Below are 20,441 nucleotides of genomic sequence, written 5' to 3'. Positions count from 1 at the left end.
CAGTTTTGTCTGTGTGATATACGAACCCCATCTTTTATTTAAAGAATAATATGATTTATATGTGTAGTACATTTCATTCAAATTTGCTAAGCAATTTATAAATATTCAATTATGTCAGATGATTATTCAATTATATCAATATCTAAACGTATAAGTATTAGCGTGGCTTTGCGTGTATAACAAATGTCATTCAAATCTGTTCATTTGTCAAGCGTGATTGCAACAAAATAATAAAACAGACAGACAATTCTAATAATTGCTGATTGTTGTGAATAAATACTGAATAATTTTATATTGAAAGAAAACCATCGAAGTCAAATTCCGTTTAACACTACCTATAACAAAAATTATCTTTAATGTTCCATACAAAATACATTTATAGCGGCGAACGCGAGCAGCAATAATGAACGAGCCGCTTTCCTGCTACCGACGTTTATTAGATTTAGTACAAACATAAGAACGAGGCGTGTCAAAACAACCTAATTTAAGTATCAACAAACGTTCGCCTTGGGCGGCGGCGCGCTTCGCTTACTGACAACATTAAAGGCGCCATAATGACATTATTCCCGGGCGGGAAACAAAAAAAAACTTCACAAAAAGGCGTCAAGGAGAGAGATGAGCGTCGCGCCGCGCCGCCCGCGCCCGCGCACCGCCCGCCGCAAACGATGCTCTAATTATTTGGGTGGTGATGTATTGTACAAGGAAGCATGTTGCCGGCACCATAACAGATACTCCGATTTCTGTAATAAAAACTTCTAGCAGATGGTAGTTGGAGATATGACAATGATAAATATTATCTAGACATGGGTAACTCGACGACTTTTTCTTGCGTCAACTCAGTAATTCAGGAGAACCCCACTGCGTTTGTTAATTCAAAATTGCACTACAGCACATAGTATAACTTGTATCGTTGTACACTATATTTTGACATGTCTCACAAAATGGACGACGAAAAAAAAAAGAAAACACATTTTCCTTACTCTATATTTTACTGCATTTACATACCTACCATTTCCCGGTACTGCACTGTGCGCCAACTCATTTTGAAGAAGTGAGATGACACATCCAGCGCAGTGAAACGAGTTGGTGCAATTGCGAGGCGGAGCGCATTATTACCCATGTCTAGATATCATCATATCAGCCGTTAACTGTTCCTTGCTGAACATAGGCCTTCCCCATTAGAGGTTTTGCTAGTAGCTACCATGCTCGGGTTAGTAACCGCAGTTAGGCTTTGATGATGTTTCAAGTAGAACGCTGCCGCTCATTCCTTGATCAGTTCCTTTAGTCGCCTCTTACGACATCCAAGGAAGAAATAGCCCATTCTATGCCGGGACCACACGGCTATAAATATTCATCTTTTATTATGAGTTCTAAAACAAATAATAACGAGAATAATATGTAAACAAACTACTCGTATAAAACTATTTTTATACGTTAAAATTTCTTAATAGAACAACACTGCGACCTGTCACTACTTTTTAGGTACCTAAAGTTACTGCCTTACAACATTAAAAAAATAATTCCATTAAATTATTGCCAAATTATTTTTTATACTGATATCATTTACTCCTTAGCACTTCTATAATTAAAAGCCATCTAACAATACCCTATTTATCAAAATCCTATTTAGGATACTTAAGATATATGCTTCGTCGAAATACGACGTATGTTTGATATATCCAAAAAACATTACCATTATTTCTCGCACAGTTAAAAACTATTTAAAATTCTGTTTCAATGTAAATTTTCTTAGCCATTATTAGAAAATATGAGGATATTAGTAGATAATGAGAATGATAGATAGAGTACAAGGGATTGCTAACTCGAATAACAGCTGCAGAAATATATTACAGGTACACATATGAGTCTAGGCTGGTCAGAATAGCACATCATTCATATAAAGAACCACCTTGAAGAAATTTAAAACACAAAATAAATTTATTCCGATAATGGTTAAACTTACATTATAAATTAAAAAGTAAAGATGTTTGATTGTCTGAATATTTAAATAATTTTAATACAATCACATTTAAACGGCTTAATAAGTAAAAATTAAATTTGTCTTAAATTAGCATTACAGGTTACTTTTCCACAATTTAGGCGAGCTAAGTCACAGAATGATTTCATAAAAAAGTTTACGAAATATTGAAAACCAATATTATATATAGAATTAAAAAAAAATTATCTTATTTCTAACCTAAATTGGAAAAATCTTCATCCGGCAGTACTCGTCAGAAGAAGTACGGCACTTCACGAAATAGTGTCTCGTCTCGCACATGCAAGACGAAACGCTGTGATTTCAAAATATATACATAGACGTGATAAAAAATGAACATAAGTGCCAAACACCAAAGATCTCTCAAAGAAGCTAGGATATAATAAACATTTTATATACTGCAATGTAAGGTTTGGTTTTTCTATTTTTTTAAACCTAATAAACCAATATTTACTTGTTAAATACAATTAAAAATCAAAGTAAATAAAATGACACTAAACGCAACTTTCTCAATATAATATTCTTGAGTTCTTTTCACTTTGAGTTTATATATTTTTATTTCTCTTTTATATTATTTAATTAATGCTACTGTTTTAATATAAATAAGAAAATAATATAAATTATATATAGTTTAAATTTAGATAGTAGGTACATTTTTAATATATGTCAATTTTAAATGAAAGAGAGCATAAGCTAAGAGGTTGTAATAGGTACATTAAAAAAAATAGATCATCTTTAGATGACAATGATATTTTTTTTTTTTAAATGTCAGATTGATTTTTGTATATTTTTATCAAACTATTAATTTACATATAATTTACATTTATTGATGTGTTTGTTTTAAATAAATCTGTATTTTGAAATGTGGCAAATTGCCTACTCGTTAATCTTTCGAGTCTACAGTCAGAACTACGGGCACGAGTGTAAAATAGACCTCATATTAACAGTAGGTCCATTGAAGGATCTGATGTCTCGACTCAATAGTCAAAGCATCGAGTTACCGTCCAATTAGAATCTTCAAGTAAAACGATCAGAAATGTTTATAAAAAAGTTTCGAAAAAACATTTTTAGATAAGAAACGAAACACATCTGAAATGTGGATGTGCAGAATGGTATTAAAAATAGTATCAGAGATCGCCGATGACTTGTATAACTTGAACACTGTATCGTTCACGCTGTCGGTAGGCACGATTGGAGAAAGTTTGCAGCTATTAGATCTGTTGGAGGAAGACGAAGGTTTATGAGTGTTGTCTTGTCTTTAAAATTATTGATTTATGCACTTAGCATTAAAAGGTATTGTCTTATTCTTTATGAGTTTATTTTAGTTGTATATTTGAAAAATGTATTTCCTGATTCATTTCAGAATCTATAACATATTAAAGATTTTTTTTTTATAGAAACAGGAGGTTTACGGAAAGTATTATAGAAATTGTATTATTTGTTGTATATATGTATTATTAATAATAAACAATGAGTAAATTATTTCAGTAGGTACTATTTTGTTAGATATAAAAATTAAGGCATTTTACAGCAATCTGTTAAGAATTAAGTCAAAATGTATTTTCGAAATGAATATTATACATTAATGTATAATAATGACATATATGTTAAAATTAATAATAAATTGCCTACAATAACCGGTTATTACACAACAGTGGAAGAACTTATAATTTAATTTATTCAGATTAATAAAAGGATTAACACATTAGATATTAAAAAAAATTAACTACATATTAAGTTTACAAGAAGAATTTTGAAATTTATTCATTAGATTCCAATTGATGCTTGTATAGACAAACATACGATGTGTATAGTTTCATTATAAGTAGATGCGTCTGTTGCACACCACGAATGCCACATGCAGCGTTCATTACTGCGGAATGCCTGCGAATTATTGTCAATAAAGCATCGGATTTCTGGAAACCATCGTTACGATTCGCAGCTGTAGGTCGTTCTGAATTTACAACGAGAGCCTCTTGTCATCTCGTCTTTGTAACTGCCATTATTATCAAATGACGATGCACTATAAACGGGTTGCAAAACCGAGTTATATTCATTGACAATTAACGCTCAATCGAACATTTTAAAGTAACATAAAATACCTACAATTTAAATTATAGTGTCTTTTGCTTATATATAAGATGTAATTTATCCATTAATGACATAAGCTTTAAACCTAGACAGAAATTCTTGAAAATATATTATCGAAAAACACATCTGTATGTTTGCTCTGTTGCTTTAATTGTCATACTTATAGATGTATATTTTTATGAACTTTTAATTTTGTTGAAATAAAATAGGTACAATATTTAGCAACAAAAGTGAATTAATTGTACACAAAAATTAATTAAGATTAAAATACACATGCAATAAACAGATTTTCATCAAACATATCTCAAATAACAATCATAATAGATTTCATATAACAAAAAATACATGTACGTGTAGAGGGAATGGTAGACATACTTTTATAGGGTCAGACCTTTTTATTTTTTGAGCTATAATTAAAAAGAGTACGTAACATTCTTGTACGATCCTTGTATTTGTGACATATTGTAAGTAGTCGAATATAACTGTAGTATACAGCTGAGACATCGTTCGTCGCTGCACTACATCAATCAATAAGAACGGAGGTAGAGAGCAGCTCAGGGTGCGCAAGCGCATGCTAACGTGACATTTATTTATTCTTCTGAATGTTCCCGTCGTGTCCCGCTCGCAGAGCGTCTCGTTACATGTTAACATGACACCCAATAAACGTAGTTTTTTTACTAGTCTTTTATAAAATACTAAAGCAGATTTTAAAAATAAATTACCCATAGCTATTTAAATAGATAATATTTCTACGTAATTTTAATTCGATATTATACTAGCTGTTAACATATAAAAAGAAACTCGTGTAGATATGGTAGCAACTTCATTTATAAATGAAATTTCATAATATCTCGATACTTAGGTAAATCAATTAAAATTTTACGTACGACACAATGAAATATTTAGTTTTTCTGTGGTAGCTGACTGCGCAGACGCAATAAATTCAGCTGGGCCGCACACGACGGCTCTGCGTGACGTCACACCTCGGTTGATCGATGGCAAGAAGAAGTGAGAGGATGCTATATAATCCAATGGGAGAAAGGGAGACGCAATGTCAATAAATTATTTCATCTTAAATTATTTTATATCCACTCTTAAGCAAGTACGTTGACTTCTTGTATTTTTGACTTATGTTACATTCGTGTTAAAGAGTCATTTTATTTATTGAAAAATGAACGGATGCAATGACTTTGATATTTTATATTGTACATTTAAATTCTTATATCGATAAAATAATCTTACAATTATACACATTTTAATCTCATTGATACGGAAAAGAATAGGTGTCTATTTACTAAAAAAAAAATGTCACCTCAAAGAATTGAATGAATGAAAAATAATACAAATTTGACTGAATCTGAAACAATTGTAAAGTAAAAAGGACAATAAATCATATCTCTTGAAATGCATTTTTCATACGATAATTTATCTTCTTATTTATTTTTAATAGATGTAGGTTTTTTTTTAATTATGAAATCAAAGTCAAACATGCAGTTTACCAATTTCTTTAAATGTAGTAAATAAAAATTTACAAACGAGAATATTCCACGGTTCGCATCTAATTGAGTATTGTAATTTAACATTAGGATTCTGTTAACCTTTTGATAGGTTAAAACCATTTACCATTTTACCCAAAACATGTACGGTAATATAGCACGTCTCTAATATTTTATTATTGTAATATTTCAATAGAACCTACTTATACAAATAAACCATGATAGAGGAATGCAATGTTCTCGTTCCACCTCCTTAGAATATCATTTGAGGCAAATAGGGGATAAATCGTAATAGCTACACCAGTGTAAAAAGAAATGCAAAATTCGAATAAAAACCTATGACTAAGCTATCTGGCTAGCCAATATACTATATACTTTATTTTTAGGTAGAGATTTAAGCCCAGTAATAGGATGTTAATTGGTTATGGTATTGATGATTGACTACAAAAGGATACAATATAAAACATAACATGAATACCTACTTCAGTATAAAATAAAAACAGGTAAAAAGAGTTATATCTAATTAAATAATCATTTTCGACAATGAAAAGAGTGAATCGATTATCTTGTAAAGAAAAAGAAACGAGAGGGACGTGAGGTGCGCAGGGCGGGTAGACACTCGTGACACCTGACCGCAGCCATTTTGGCCCGTGAAATATGTTTATTTGTCATGGCTGGCCTTTGTTATTGAAATTGTGTTTGCCTTTACTCCTTCATTATATTGTTCGATTATACCCGTGTAGAACTCGTTTGTAGATGCTCAATGTGAGAATAGCTTTGGAGATTTTAGAATATTGATTGTAGATACTGAGAAATGAAGAATAAATTTCAATTAAGCGGCTATTGAATGCGTATAAGCGGCAACATGCGACTAAAGTGCAGTTATTTCCGTGATTATCTTCTCAAGGCGCGTAATGATGAAGCATGGCAGACAAATCAACTGACACGATTTCTCTAATCGGTTTATTTTATTTATTTTATGTTAACAAATCTTAAATATCATTCATCATAACTTGAAACTTTTATTGATTACAACAATTGTCTAGCGTCTATAATAATAATTATAGATTAATTATTATAGGGTAATAACCCCGTCTAGGTTTACAGTCGTAAGAATAATATTTAACAAATAGCAAAATAATATTCTAAACTCAGAAAAGGATATGTACCTAAATTAGCATGTTAAGTTGATTAGCCTACTACCTACCGATATGTAGAAATTTCATTAAATGAATATCTAAATAAGAATACAAATATTTATTTAAACACAATATCCTAAGTCAGGTTGCTATTCGCAACTTTTTCTTAACTATTCAATGTATTAACACAAACGAAACAATCAATCTTAACAAATTCACAAGTCATCGGTTATTAAAAAACGCATTGTGTGCTTTGAGGATGCGTAAATGCTAACAAACATTGTCACCTCTCGCTGCGAGACGAATTCCAGACAAAGGATTCTACAGAAAACGAGCAACGTAACAATAGTATGGTGGGTGTAAAATGTTAAGCAACGAAACAGCCCGCAGTCCGTTGTGGAGCAACCCACGATAGTTTCCCGGGAAATGGTCCCGCGGCGCGCGCGCCAACGGCGACGCTCAGTCTCACACCGCGACATACAAAAAACACAATTCATATTTTTTGTATGTGGTTTTATCTCCTCTTATATCAACGTTCCAGTATGATAAAGCACCAATAATGATGTTTCATTTTGAATCCATTTAACAAATGTCGCGCGCACCTAAAAATGTGGTGACACTTTTTTGTGTTTCAAAACGGGCAGTCGTAATTTAATACTCTGCACTAGCGTGAACTCTGGAGGAGTTCGAATTATAATTTTATTGCTTTTTTAGCATAACGACGTGTTTAAAGTGGCTACTTTTTTGTAAGCATAAAGTTATGCGGGTTATAAGTCATATTGATCGTCGGCCGGCGCGCAGGTGCAAACATACTAAGTGTATTCCTATTGTTGTAAGGGATTGGGTTATCAGTGACACTATCTATGCTGTTCGACAAATCTTTTAGCTGTCAGAGATATGACGTCAGCCAAATCGAGACCGCTGTGCGCTCGCGCCGAACCGCCCGGACGCTTGGTGTGATCAAAACACAGATATCACGCTCTTTACACTGTAAAGTAGTTTCTTAAGATATATTTTTTTAAATATACTATTTTATATAACAAAGAATACTTTTTTATTACATAAAATATAGCAGTCATTACCCATAAAATGCCTATTCAATACGTAATATCATTTGGATACCGATTTCGTATGTAGGCGTCCCCAAATCATATGAAATCAATGGCTATCGCTAGGTGTTGGCAGTAAATCTGGAAACACGTTAGAATCAATGGAAATCAATAATCGCAGCCCCTGGGGAGTCGTTCATAGCCGGCTGTGGAGGTGGAGCCTCTGTGTGCAAGCTATTGATAGTTGATGTGCCTATAGTACTAGCACAATCAGATCACGGATAACGTTCCCAACAACTATGAGTGTTATTTGCATCTCAACGATTTGTCAGTGATGGATGCAATTCAACGTTCGCTACTGACAGCTATTTGTCCTCAGTCGCAAGAGACAAAACGATTGCACGCACCGAACGGATGCTATAATAATAAATTTAGTACTTATACAATAGATAGGTGTTCGTTACTTATTACTTACATTCAAAATTGCTGTAATGCATAGGTAGGTGACTAAAGTAACTTGTAACACTAATAAACGAACGAATGAAGATTTATGTACCGTGTTGTCGATATAAAGTAACATTTCCTTTATGAACCTCAAAACGTCCTAATTATTTTACTACGCGGTATTTGAAACAAAACGAGGAACTTGGAGACGCCCAAACGCTCTTGTGACAGAGAATTAATTGCGCGTGGCGACACATGCGGCAACGGGCGGGCGCAGTTCCGACTCAAGCGAACAGAACGCTTCATTTAGCCAAGAAATATTCTTTAATTTAGGATATTTATAAAAGTTCTAGTTAAAATAATTATATTGACTGCTAGAGTTTCGATTCAATTGAGTTTCGATTTTATTAACCTTTCAACTTTTATTCTAAAGATACCTGTCAACACGCCTGTCTTCCTAACTTAACTATATGGACGAATCAGGAAAAATTACGATGTAGAACGACTTCGCATTAGATGACCTTCTCTCTCTAGGAACGACCTTAAATGCATCACAAGAAGTCAGTGGATTCAGGTGGCTCAGGATTGTTCCTTATAGTAGTCTTTGGGCGAAATTTATGTTCAGGAGTGGACACATAATGACAATGATGAAAAATCCAAAAAATAGTCAAACAACAAATTAATAACACATTTGCAATGGCATTGGCAAATAACACGTAAGCTACTGGTGGAAACAATCGACTGTAACATCTAGGGCTTTATATTTAGCTCGGGTGAAAACTTTAATCGTCGCCGTCGGGCACGCGTCAACCGCACTGTCCGTCCGTCGTCGGTGACGCCCGCGTGTGGCCGCCTGATAGACAAAAAATTATGTGCCACCTCCCTTTGTTCAGACTGGACATACCTTTCAACGAGATGCAATTAGTGAGACGGTAATAGAACTCGTCGATAGTCAACCGAGAGCGCGATGCAATTTCAAGTGTCTACTTCTCTGATCTATTTTAGAAATAAAATGAGAAAAAAAGGTAACGGAATATAAATCTGTATAAAAGATATCATTACTTACAAGTTGATTCTGGTACGCCGTGACTGCGGTGAAAACACATTCAGGGAATATGAAAGTCTTGAATTCTTCCTGCTCGAGATCGGTGATAGGAGCATTGAGGGCACCTTCTCGACGTAAAACCAAGTGGATGCGTGGTTGGTACTTGTGCATTGAATTTAGCACCAACTGGCGATACAAAAATAATTATTTGAATTTATCTTATTTATCTAAAGATAATGTATTCTATACTGTAATCTTAGATCCATAAAATTGATAGGAAAATGAAGGAATATGGGATTAATTGAGTTTGAATACAAAATTAAAATATTTCATAATATTTTTTTTATACAACTTAAAATGGCAAATAAATTGACGGTACACCTGATGGAAAGTGGTAACCGTCGCCTATAGACATGATCAAGGACATAATAGAGTATACTATTTCGCCCATATATTATATCATAGGACGTCTTTTAAATATTTATATAACTAGCGATCGCCCAGCTAAGCACGATTAGATAAAATTTTCGAAAATTATATATAGTCTATGTTACTAGTTGATAATGTAGTTTTCTCTATACGTAAAAGATTTTTTAAGATCTTGCTGTTATATTAAATTTTTAGTTATTTACCTGTCCATTCTTATCCATTTCATTGTTGGTCAGCTTGACCTTCTCAAAGGAGACCACTTGCTTGCGAAGCTGGTCACCAGAGAAGGGTGAGTCGGGGTGCGGGTAGAGCCGCGCGGGGGCGGGCGGGTCCGCCTTGCCGGCGACCAGCCACGACGACCGGTGGTATGCATACCGGTACCGTTTGCCGTCCACCGGTACTACGTCAAGTAAGACCGTGTACCGCGCCTCTGCACGACATCCCGCGAACGATACGCGCACCGTCGGAAACATGCGTCTGTGGACAAAAAATTACATTAAATTTCTAAGAATAAAATTAGTCCATGACAAAATAGATTCATCACGTAAATAATGATGTTTGCCTTCAATTAAGGAATATTGAATAAGTATATCTAGCAAATAGCTTGCAATGATAAACTGGTTGAATTTAAATACACTACTAATTACACTATATGGTAGGGGGTGGACAGTTTTATTTGACTTGCTTATTATCGTACTGAATTATTTCTTTTTTCTTATTGTTGTCTAAAGGTTTTTGCATAATATCGTTTCATCATTCAATATAGAAATCGATAAAATATATATAACAGATATTCTATAGAATTAATTTAAATTAATTTGAATTACTAATGAGAAATATCCTCTTTCTCCTGACATAGGATATTATTAAGTTGGAATGGCATTTGTCTACTTAGGTACTGTATGAATAATATTAATTTTCATCTATGAAAATTATCCATTCTATTGTAACTTGAATTCGAATTACTAGATTCTCTTATAATTGCTAATCAGAATTTTCGTTAGTACCTAAAACTTTGTCTTATATAGGTACTCTAAGCTTCCAAAATGTAGTACATGGATGTGATCTGTGTATGTTTAAAAAAAAACACAATCTATTAATAGTAAACAAGAAGTGTTCAAATACATAGTATTTATGTACAATGCAAATGTTTCTGTTATTTCACATACAATCCTGTATTATCGACTTCCTCGTCCATTGTTTTGTTTAACCGTATATTTTCACATTAACGCAATTATTCGACAATTAGTTGGTCGAGTTGCAATTATTCTTACCCGTGACCGACGCAAATCGTCTCTTGCTCAAGAGCTGAGGTTATCGCAAATTATTGCAAGTAATTAGTACTTACAAATAACAATAAAATATAAAAGTTTGTATTATTAGGTTATTATACAAAAAAAGTATTAAATAATTTTCCGAAATATTTTGTGTTTCTATACCATCTTCTAATTTTTTGACTATAAAAAAACATCGATTACCAGCAGTTTTTGTGTGATACCGGAACAAACACAAAGCTAGACAGATAAAATTTTTAAAAATCATTGTTTTGGCTTTTATTTTTCTTATAAGACTACTCACGAAATTTTTTTCTAAAGCATTATCTTAGATACTTTTATCATATTAGTAAGATAAGATAACATCTAAACGTATATTTCAGTATTGAAAAATACAAAATAAGTAAAAAATAAGATTTTTTTAAATTATCTTATACGATTCTAATGATGATTTTAAAATCATACCAGGACTTCGATTTATTTCGATTAATTTACGTTTAAAACAATAATTTATATCTTAATAAATTATTTTAAATACAACATTAATTTAAATAGTTTTCTTTGCAAACCCCCTCAAAAATAATCAATACAACAATTCCAAAATTTGTTGTGGGACCATCTGTGCTTTCTTTTAAAAATGGGAAATGTTAAAAAGTCGACGGATTATTAATTAAAATAGCATAAAAATTGTTAATAACTTCAGACATCTTAAGAGTAAAACTGATTTACAATTAATTAATTAATTTAAAAATTTATTATATTTAACAATATAAATGCACCTAGATCAATATAAATTCAAAGATCCAAAAAAATTAAAATAATCACACACATATACAACTGTTTATATCTTTCAGGCACATACGCACACACACACACACACACACTTATATTCAATTTTTCAAATGTTATACTTGAAGATACAAAAGGGGAGTAACAAAAAAGATTAAAAGTCTTTTATAAATAAAAGACAAAAATTAAATTCCCGTGTCAATCAATACTGACTACAGAGGAAAATATAAACTTGAAAATGAAACGTGCATACAATATTCATTCTAAAAGCAAGAAACCCGTTCCCCTCTTTAACGCACACACATTCTTTTATGTCTCCCATTGGAGATAGATGAATGAGTATACATTTTTGTATAATATGTCTTGTTTACTGAGTGAAATTGCTTGTGGTTGGTCGACATGACGGGTAATGACCCTTATTACCTACTGTCTTTCTATGTAGTGGTTTCCTGTTATATATAGTTCTTAAAAGAGGGTAGATATAAACTTTAGCGTGGTATTACGTATTAATTAGGTATGTGCTGCATTATTAAAATGTGTATAATATTTAAAAAAAAAAACCTTCAGATATATATCAATTTATTTTACTAAAAATCTTGCGTCTCAATTGTCTGTCGAAAAACATTCCACTCAGAATACGTCAAATTAATACAACGAAAAACAGAACAGTCTATTATAAAAACATCTACAACTAACCGATCATTGATAATAAGTTCGTTGTGAGCAGAAAGGAGTGTCACAAAAACTGGTGTCAGTAGCGGGCGCGTGTAACACTATCTTCTAATCGACATAAAATGGTAGTCATTGAGGCGGCGAGAACGGAAACAACAAATCTTTAACTGTAAGGCGACTCGTACAGCTTCATCTATCGGCCTCTCACTTTTCGCCGACAAAGATCCGGGCAGCCGACATGGGGGAATGAGACACAACACAAAGTCTAACAAATCGTCTATGGATCCTGAACAACGTTACGAAATTTGGTTTTCAAGCCTTCTGACCCTCGAACTATTATACAACATCCGTAAATCATAGACGACCACCCGCAAAATAGTCATCATGATTGTAAAGTTTACTGCATAAGAATTCTATCTACAATATCACATTGATTAGTTTTATTTATTTAGTAAAGTGAATAGCTTATGTTACATACAATATTATTGGATACTGTGTTGGGATGTTGAACATTTAAGCTACGGTGATGTTATTAAAATTTGTTCTAACGATTTTACAAGATCGAGATAGGATCCAAATAAGAATACCATTAATAAGATTTATGCACGTTTAGTTGCGGTCGCGGCCGTCGATTTGTGAGACGCTTCTTATAGCTCTCGTGATGGTGCATGCGCTTGAGCACGGGCAATTGCGCGCATGCGTTAATGGCGACACTCTGCGCACCGCGCGATATATTACCGCAATGATATATGGCCACCGACGTCGTCCATCATACTACCACCCAAAAGTTAGCGGGAAAACCGGGAGAGGGCAAAAAGATAAACAGACTCACGGGTAATAAGTTGAAGCGCTATAATGAGCAGATACCGAAGACAGAAATAAGGGCGCCCGTTTACAACCGCTCATTATTGTTATGACATTGTTAAAGGGCGAGTCTACGGTTTAAATCTAGAAATGGATCGTAAATTAAATCTTTTATTTTTTAACTAGTTGTTCTTACAACTTCATGTGAATATTTTTGTATTTTTCTATGGGAATAAGATTTTTACTGTAATAAAGATATCTTATACTTATCTAAATCCTACCTGGGTTGACATAAACAGGTTATCATTATACCAAATATCAATTATGCAGTTTTTGTGCGATACACAAACACTATTATTAATTATAATTTTGTTATAATTTTGTTATATATATATATATATATATATAGAAAGAATTTTTATGGATATATATATATATATATATATATATATATATATATATATATATATATATATTGAAAGACATTTGTATTCTTATATTTGGTATCGATTCTAATATCATTCAATTATAATGTTATAAAATCTTATTAATACTATGATAATAAAAATTAGTTTATCTGGAATATCAGTCTTCATAAAATTTGCCATAAGATAGACGTAGAATTCTTTTTATCAATATACTAATATTAAGTTAACACACATTAAAACATCACAATTTGGAGAAATATAATTGGTAACATATCTGAATACATACTTACGGGAAATTAATGAACTTATTGTATTTTTGTAGTTTCCGACAATTGTTTGGATTTCACCCGGAAGTCTTATTCAGGGGGCGTTTAGTGCTTTGCTGCATTAGATATCAAATGAAACATGAACATAACTTTTAAAAATTGGTTACATATTTATTTCTGTGTAGATAAGTCAATTGACAAGTAATATAGGACCACATATTGATGGAATGTGATAGGAACCGAAGGGAAATGGAAACATTTTTAAAAACATTTAATATTAATAAATTTTATGTGGGGATTGATTATTGGGATGTTCATAATTATAATAGTAGATAACTTGTTTAGATTCTATGGAATTGACATGTTAAAAAACAAAAAAATCCCAAAATAAACGTAGATTAAAAAAAAAGTAATATAGGACGATATGCACTTATGGGGGAGGCTTAAGTTCAACAGTGAATAAATAAAGGCTGATATGATAATGATGATACGACAGTACAAACTTTAGATAAAAATTCTATATAGGGACTTCTCAATTTCAACATATTTGAACGGTTTGCTTACATAATTTTATAGGAACTATCAGAAAACAGAATTCTTTTATTTTATTTTTTTTGTTTTTACAAAAGATATAATTATGTTACAGTGATGTTATAATATATATAAAAGATATTATAGAAACCAGTCCCTTACATAAAGTCGTTGTATGAATTACTGGAACGCAAGGGGTAAAATTAGTAGTTTGTGAGTTAAACGAGCGCGAAGAGTTGCAACGGTGCGCGGACGCATATCGTCTTAATTAGAAAGCCACGAGCCGAGGTGCGAACTCGTCAATCATTGTTTCCCGCCGCTGCAAGTATTTCGTTTGATAAATGCACTCAAAGGACTATTGGACAATTGGAAACTAAATATTTCAACAATAAAGATGATGTATTGCTATAAAAGTAAAGTAAAAATTCTTTTATATATTTGTAACGGATATACCTCCGTCAGTTGTAAACCGATTTGAAAAATTCTTTTATCTGAAAGGATATACCTACTTACAGATTGATTCAATAGAAATTTTATCAAAATCGATTTAATAGTTTATTTTTAAATCAAAATAACTTGTTTTGCCACAATTAAAATCTTTTTTTTTTTAAATAATTTAATTATTTATACTATTGTTTACATTACATACAATATATAATGGCATAGAAACTAAAATAAATCTATCTATTCCCAAATACGTATGGTATTTGGGAATTTATTTCTGTACCGTCTCTATCTCTCACTAAAAAGGTAGAAACGGTACACAAAACAATTTATGCAAAGGAAATACGTTATTTAATAAACACATGAACTAAAAAGTTTCTACTATAAAATTTATGATTATTTTGACATTGCTTATACCATAGGAAGTAGTACGGCATATTAGCGCAATGTTATCACGTAGTGATTAGGGCCCGTCGCGCAGCCAATCCGCGCACGCAGCCCCCTAATTATACAGGAAAGCGCTTTATTAATAGCAATTACACCCGCCGCCATATTGCCAACGCGATTTAATTAACTCGATTCGTTGATTAGACACAGATGGCGCGAGATTGCAGATTCCGACCCGGCCGCTCATTAGCGCATTTTTGACGTGAGGTATAAGTACTTTGAATCTGTATGTGTAATATGATTGAAGTCATTTTATCAGATTACATTTCAATATGTTTTTATAATTTGACATTATTTTTTTTTAATTTATTAATAAAATAATTTAATATCTTGTTCCATAATAAAACACCGAATTTAAATCGTGGTAAAGCCAATTATTTTTATTTAAAAACTAAACTGATTTTAACAAAATTTCTATGTGTCCAATTTAAAAGTATATCCTTCCTGGTAAAAAAGATTTATCAAATCGGTCTATAAATGACGGAGTGAGCAGCCTACTAGGGTAATCGCAACCTGAAAAATATTTCTATTTAGTAACATCGCTTTGACTCGAGGAGTCAATACCAGCAAGGTAATAAATAGATATTTTACTAATTTCAAATAAATGGAAATATATCTATAAACATGTTTAGGTATGAGAGAATTTAAATAACTTACTATATTTGTTGTTTCCAAAAAAAAAATGGAAAAAATAATTAAAACTGTTAGTGCAATGTTTGTTGTTAAACCATGAATAAACATAATTGAGTTTCATTGATACCTATCTATTGTCATAAGTACTCACTCCATGAAATTATTTCAATAAATAAAATTCGTAAGAGAATAAGTTTATATACCACGCTTCTAGAAATTTTTATTATATTATATTTTATTATATAGTATTTTCGATATATTATTTTATAGCAGTCTATGGGGAGGCTTATGTCTAGCAGTGGACGTATAATCGCTGAAATGATGATAGTAATAATATTATAGATGCGAAATTTTTTAAGGATGAATAGGATGGATAGGCTGTTATTGGGTAAATGTGATATTCTTTCACGCAAAAACTACTGAACAGACTTGAATTGAAATTGGTACACGGGTAAGTTATATATATATATATATATATATATATATATATATATATATATATATATATATATATATATATATATATATATATATATATATATATATATATATATATTTATTTATTTATTTATTTATTTATTTATTTATTACATTTTATATATATATATATATATATATATATATATATATATATATATATATATATATATTCATGGATGATAATGGAATGATAGCCCCATCCGCGTTATCGGTAGACACCGGCGGGGCACCAGTGAAGGATGATAGGTGAAGATGAAGTAGGTCAGTTACCCCATCGTGACGAATTCAACAAGAATTATTCACGACGGTTTCCAGGAGGAACCACGTATAAGGCATATTCCTAGCAATGGGGCTGTCAAACTCCATTGCTAACAACCCCTTTCCCCCCGGGTTAGTTATATTCTAACTTAGCAAATATGATACTTTATGTAGTGATTCACGCAAGTGAAACTGCGGGATACATCTAGTGTAATTCTATATTGCTTAACTTTATTGATTGAAATATAACTGACTGTCTGACAGTGAAACACTTACGACAAAAAAGTGGATACTGGTTTGCTGTATAAAAGGTGTAATGTTGGACACTTTACAGCAGGCAAAAACGTGTTCTCGGCTGCTATTACTGGGAATTAGCGCTAATAGTGAGCTCTAAGTGATTTCTGCAACATAATGGTAGTGACAACAATCCCTGCTGGTGGCCAATGAATATTTTATGCAGCTTAATGGACCGACTTGAACACATGTACCATAAAACTCGAAACCCTGTAACTCTAAGATTACGTTCTGGTTTTTTGAATTTAAAACTTTAAGTAATACTAGGCACCTATAGACCTTAAACATAGACAATGTCGACATGCCTTTATTCCATAATGTTATTAAACGACAAAAATAATGTCAGCGATTGTAGATTGACGATAGTCTATATATTTTTGAAGATATATTTTTTAAACTCCAAACTTTAATCTCTAAATTTTATTTAAAATAGTAGATAAGTGCCTCGTTGTTCAATATGGTACCTAATACTCGTAATTAACAGTCTTATGATACAGTTCTTGATTCAAAAGATTATTTTTTATTGTAAAATTTGTACTGTTGTCGTCAACAAGTTATTGCTTAATGTGATTTATATTTTTAATGTTGTGAAGTCAATTACACATGCGTATAGAAGCGCAAAAAGTATACAAAAGTACACGTAATCAGTAGCTCATTCTCGGTTTATATTTTAGATATTAGAAGATAACTCAATAGTACTTAATATCGCAATGGATTATTCACATCTATTTATATCCGTTTAAAGCTTCATGTTGCCCCAAATATCTTTATAGCTGTTGGTTGAAAGTCTATTTGGAACTTGATAGGTGATTTATAAATCCGCATGCATGTTCACATTTTAGTGTCGTGTTGGTGAGCTCGTCACGGTCGTCATCTTATGATGGATGTGAGCATATCACTTGACACGAAACGACACGCCTGACACGGTCACGACTCGTCGCCTCCCTATATTCGATATGCGTTTGAAACTTTAAACATCGTCTTCTATGACATCTATAGTACTAAAGTAGCATGCAACATTTAAATTAATTAAAATCTAATAGGAGTTAATGGAATCTTTGTATCTATAATTTGCGAAATAAAGTAATAGTGTAATATTAAGACGCGATTACAACGGTAAAGGGCGTATCAACGCCGCTGACGCATGAGTGATGCGATGACAAATGACCGTGTGTCAACTTACGTGATTATTACAGATACCCAAGACGGAACATTTGTACCGAAGAGATTTCATTATGCCCGGCTATCAGTTTTTAGACTTCGGTTAATTAATTATAACGTCCATCAGAGCCCGTCTGCTCGTATCAACGACGTTAGATTAATGTGCTCAAAATATCGACTCTAATACCAACATGCTTTATAATATTTCATTTACGAATACAATCAAATAAAAGCATATAACTTCATTTGGGATGATAGTTTAAAGGTTATTCTAAAGCATCAAAATTCGATGGCTACAAACCATTATAGAATTTTTAAAATCTAATATTTAATAATAAATTACCTCTGCTCTTGCTACTGTAAAATGAAAAAAAAAAAAAATAGTGGCATCAGCCAAGTTTGAAGACTCGTTTTGAAACAGTAGCGATAAATAAATTAATTCTATGTAGATATGTTTTAAACGAATGGTTTTCTAACGGTCAAAGCGATGGTTCCGTGAATAAACTAACTCACCAGTTGTCGAGCTCCTAATCATACTGACAATGATGATATTATTGTTGTGTTCCAATCTGAGCTCGGGCATTATTAGAGTGCGCGAGAAAGTTATGATATTGATGTATATTAGAAGAAGTTAATGAGCCGGGGGGCGTGGTTGGGCGGCTGCGGCGTACCGGATGAAATATCGTTCGTCCTGGGAGGTCCGAGTTCGGGGCCGCGTCAAATTTTCGACACTCGCACGATTTTGTCAATCGTATTGATTAATATCTCTGTCAGACCTAGCCGTCGAGATCTCAGATAACTAACTACTGCTCTGTGTGGTGCCGTCACGGCTTGCGACTCGCCAATACCCGTAAAAAATATAGACCCATTGAATGTTTGTACTCAGTTATTTAAGTATATTTACATATCGTTATTTGTGTTTAAAGTAACCGCAATAATCCACATGCCTGTTCATATAGATTTTATTTTAATTGACAGAACAATTATGGTTACAAAAAAAGTATTTATCTCTATATTTTATTTGGATAAGTTCATGTTTTATAAATCTGAGAAACTGTTATAGCCTATCCCTAGCGAATAAAAGACATCTGCGTATCTAAACAGCATCGATTTGAGTGGGTCATCGAAAAGCGTAATTAAGTTGCACTTTTAATACCATATTGCATTCCTTGCAGTCAGTACACGTATAGGTAACCCATGTTCACACGAACAGAAAATTATAAGGTTGTGCACGATGGCGCGCGTAGCAAATAAAACATTCTACAATGCTGTGCGGCAGCCATTAGTGTACAGCAGATGTTGCGTGTAAGTATTTATTAGCGGCAACATAATTAGTGAATTTAAACAAATATAACTTAAGCGTACAATTTTAATTGCTGCTTGCTGAGGTAATGACACACCGCACGGGCGAGCACCAAGAGTTGTACGTCACCCGCACAGGAAATGCAAGCTTTTGTTCCAGCGTTATATTCCTAGTTCGTAAATAATTTTTAATTTCGTAAATATTTTAAATTACAATTTTATTTGAAATAAATCGTACAATACGTTAATTATTGCAATAGACTCTCCATTAGAATGATCATGGAGTGGTAACTCCTCCTGTGCTAATGGTATACGCTGGAGGAGTTACAGTGAGGGATGATAGATAGGTGACAATGAAAAGGCAGGTTAGTTAGCATATATACATATTATACATCTGGAATTCAGCACGATGATTTGCAAGGGGAAATACATGGAAGTTGACCTGATAGGATCAACTTTTTATCAACTTTTTTATTGATGGGATTGCTAACAATGGGACTGGTAGTCCATATTGCTAACAATATCTTCCCCCAACCATTGCAATAGACACTTTATCGTTTCTACTTACTACAGATAAAAAATAATTAGTTGTATCTTACTTATATTCTAATTAGTATATATTTAATCACATAACAATAATAAGAACGAAGTATAATTTTACACAATAACATTTAGAGTACTTATAAGCATAATAAAAAAGTAAATTAAATCCCTCCTTAAGACACTTTGTTTAGTATACGCAATAAAATGATAGGATTGCACTAGGGCGGAGCGAACTCACAGTGTATCTGCATACTACATTTGTCGAGGCATACCTTACGAGTACTAGTCTCACTTAGTTGACATCATTCGCTGCTACGCAAACTGTAGGACCAAAGGAAGACTGATAAGTGTATATGGATGATTCGTTATTTGTTTATATTACTATTGCTATTCACTACGAAGTAAAGTTCCAAAAATACTCGTGTT

The 20,441-nt window shown here is 32.5% G+C and overlaps 1 protein-coding gene across 2 annotated transcripts in view; it reads right to left on the bottom strand.

Moving 5' to 3' along the window:
• The window catches only part of LOC113516817 (T-box transcription factor TBX20-like), a 49,788-nt gene that overhangs the window by 4,905 nt on the left and 24,442 nt on the right, over positions 1–20,441 (bottom strand). For both annotated transcript variants that reach the window (XM_052891673.1, XM_052891674.1), the window contains exons 3-4: positions 9,893–10,166; positions 9,282–9,446 (exon numbers count right to left, since the gene is read on the bottom strand). In XM_052891673.1, coding sequence (XP_052747633.1) covers positions 9,282–9,446; positions 9,893–10,166 — 439 coding nt within the window. The remainder of the gene's footprint in view (positions 1–9,281; positions 9,447–9,892; positions 10,167–20,441) is intronic.

Source organism: Galleria mellonella, unplaced genomic scaffold, assembly GCF_026898425.1.
Source record: "Galleria mellonella isolate WM207_F2 unplaced genomic scaffold, CSIRO_AGI_GalMel_v1 utg143, whole genome shotgun sequence".
In the NCBI taxonomy this organism is placed as follows: domain Eukaryota; kingdom Metazoa; phylum Arthropoda; class Insecta; order Lepidoptera; family Pyralidae; genus Galleria; species Galleria mellonella.
Note: the sequence above shows the minus strand (reverse complement) of the source record. Positions and strands in the feature narration are given on the sequence as shown.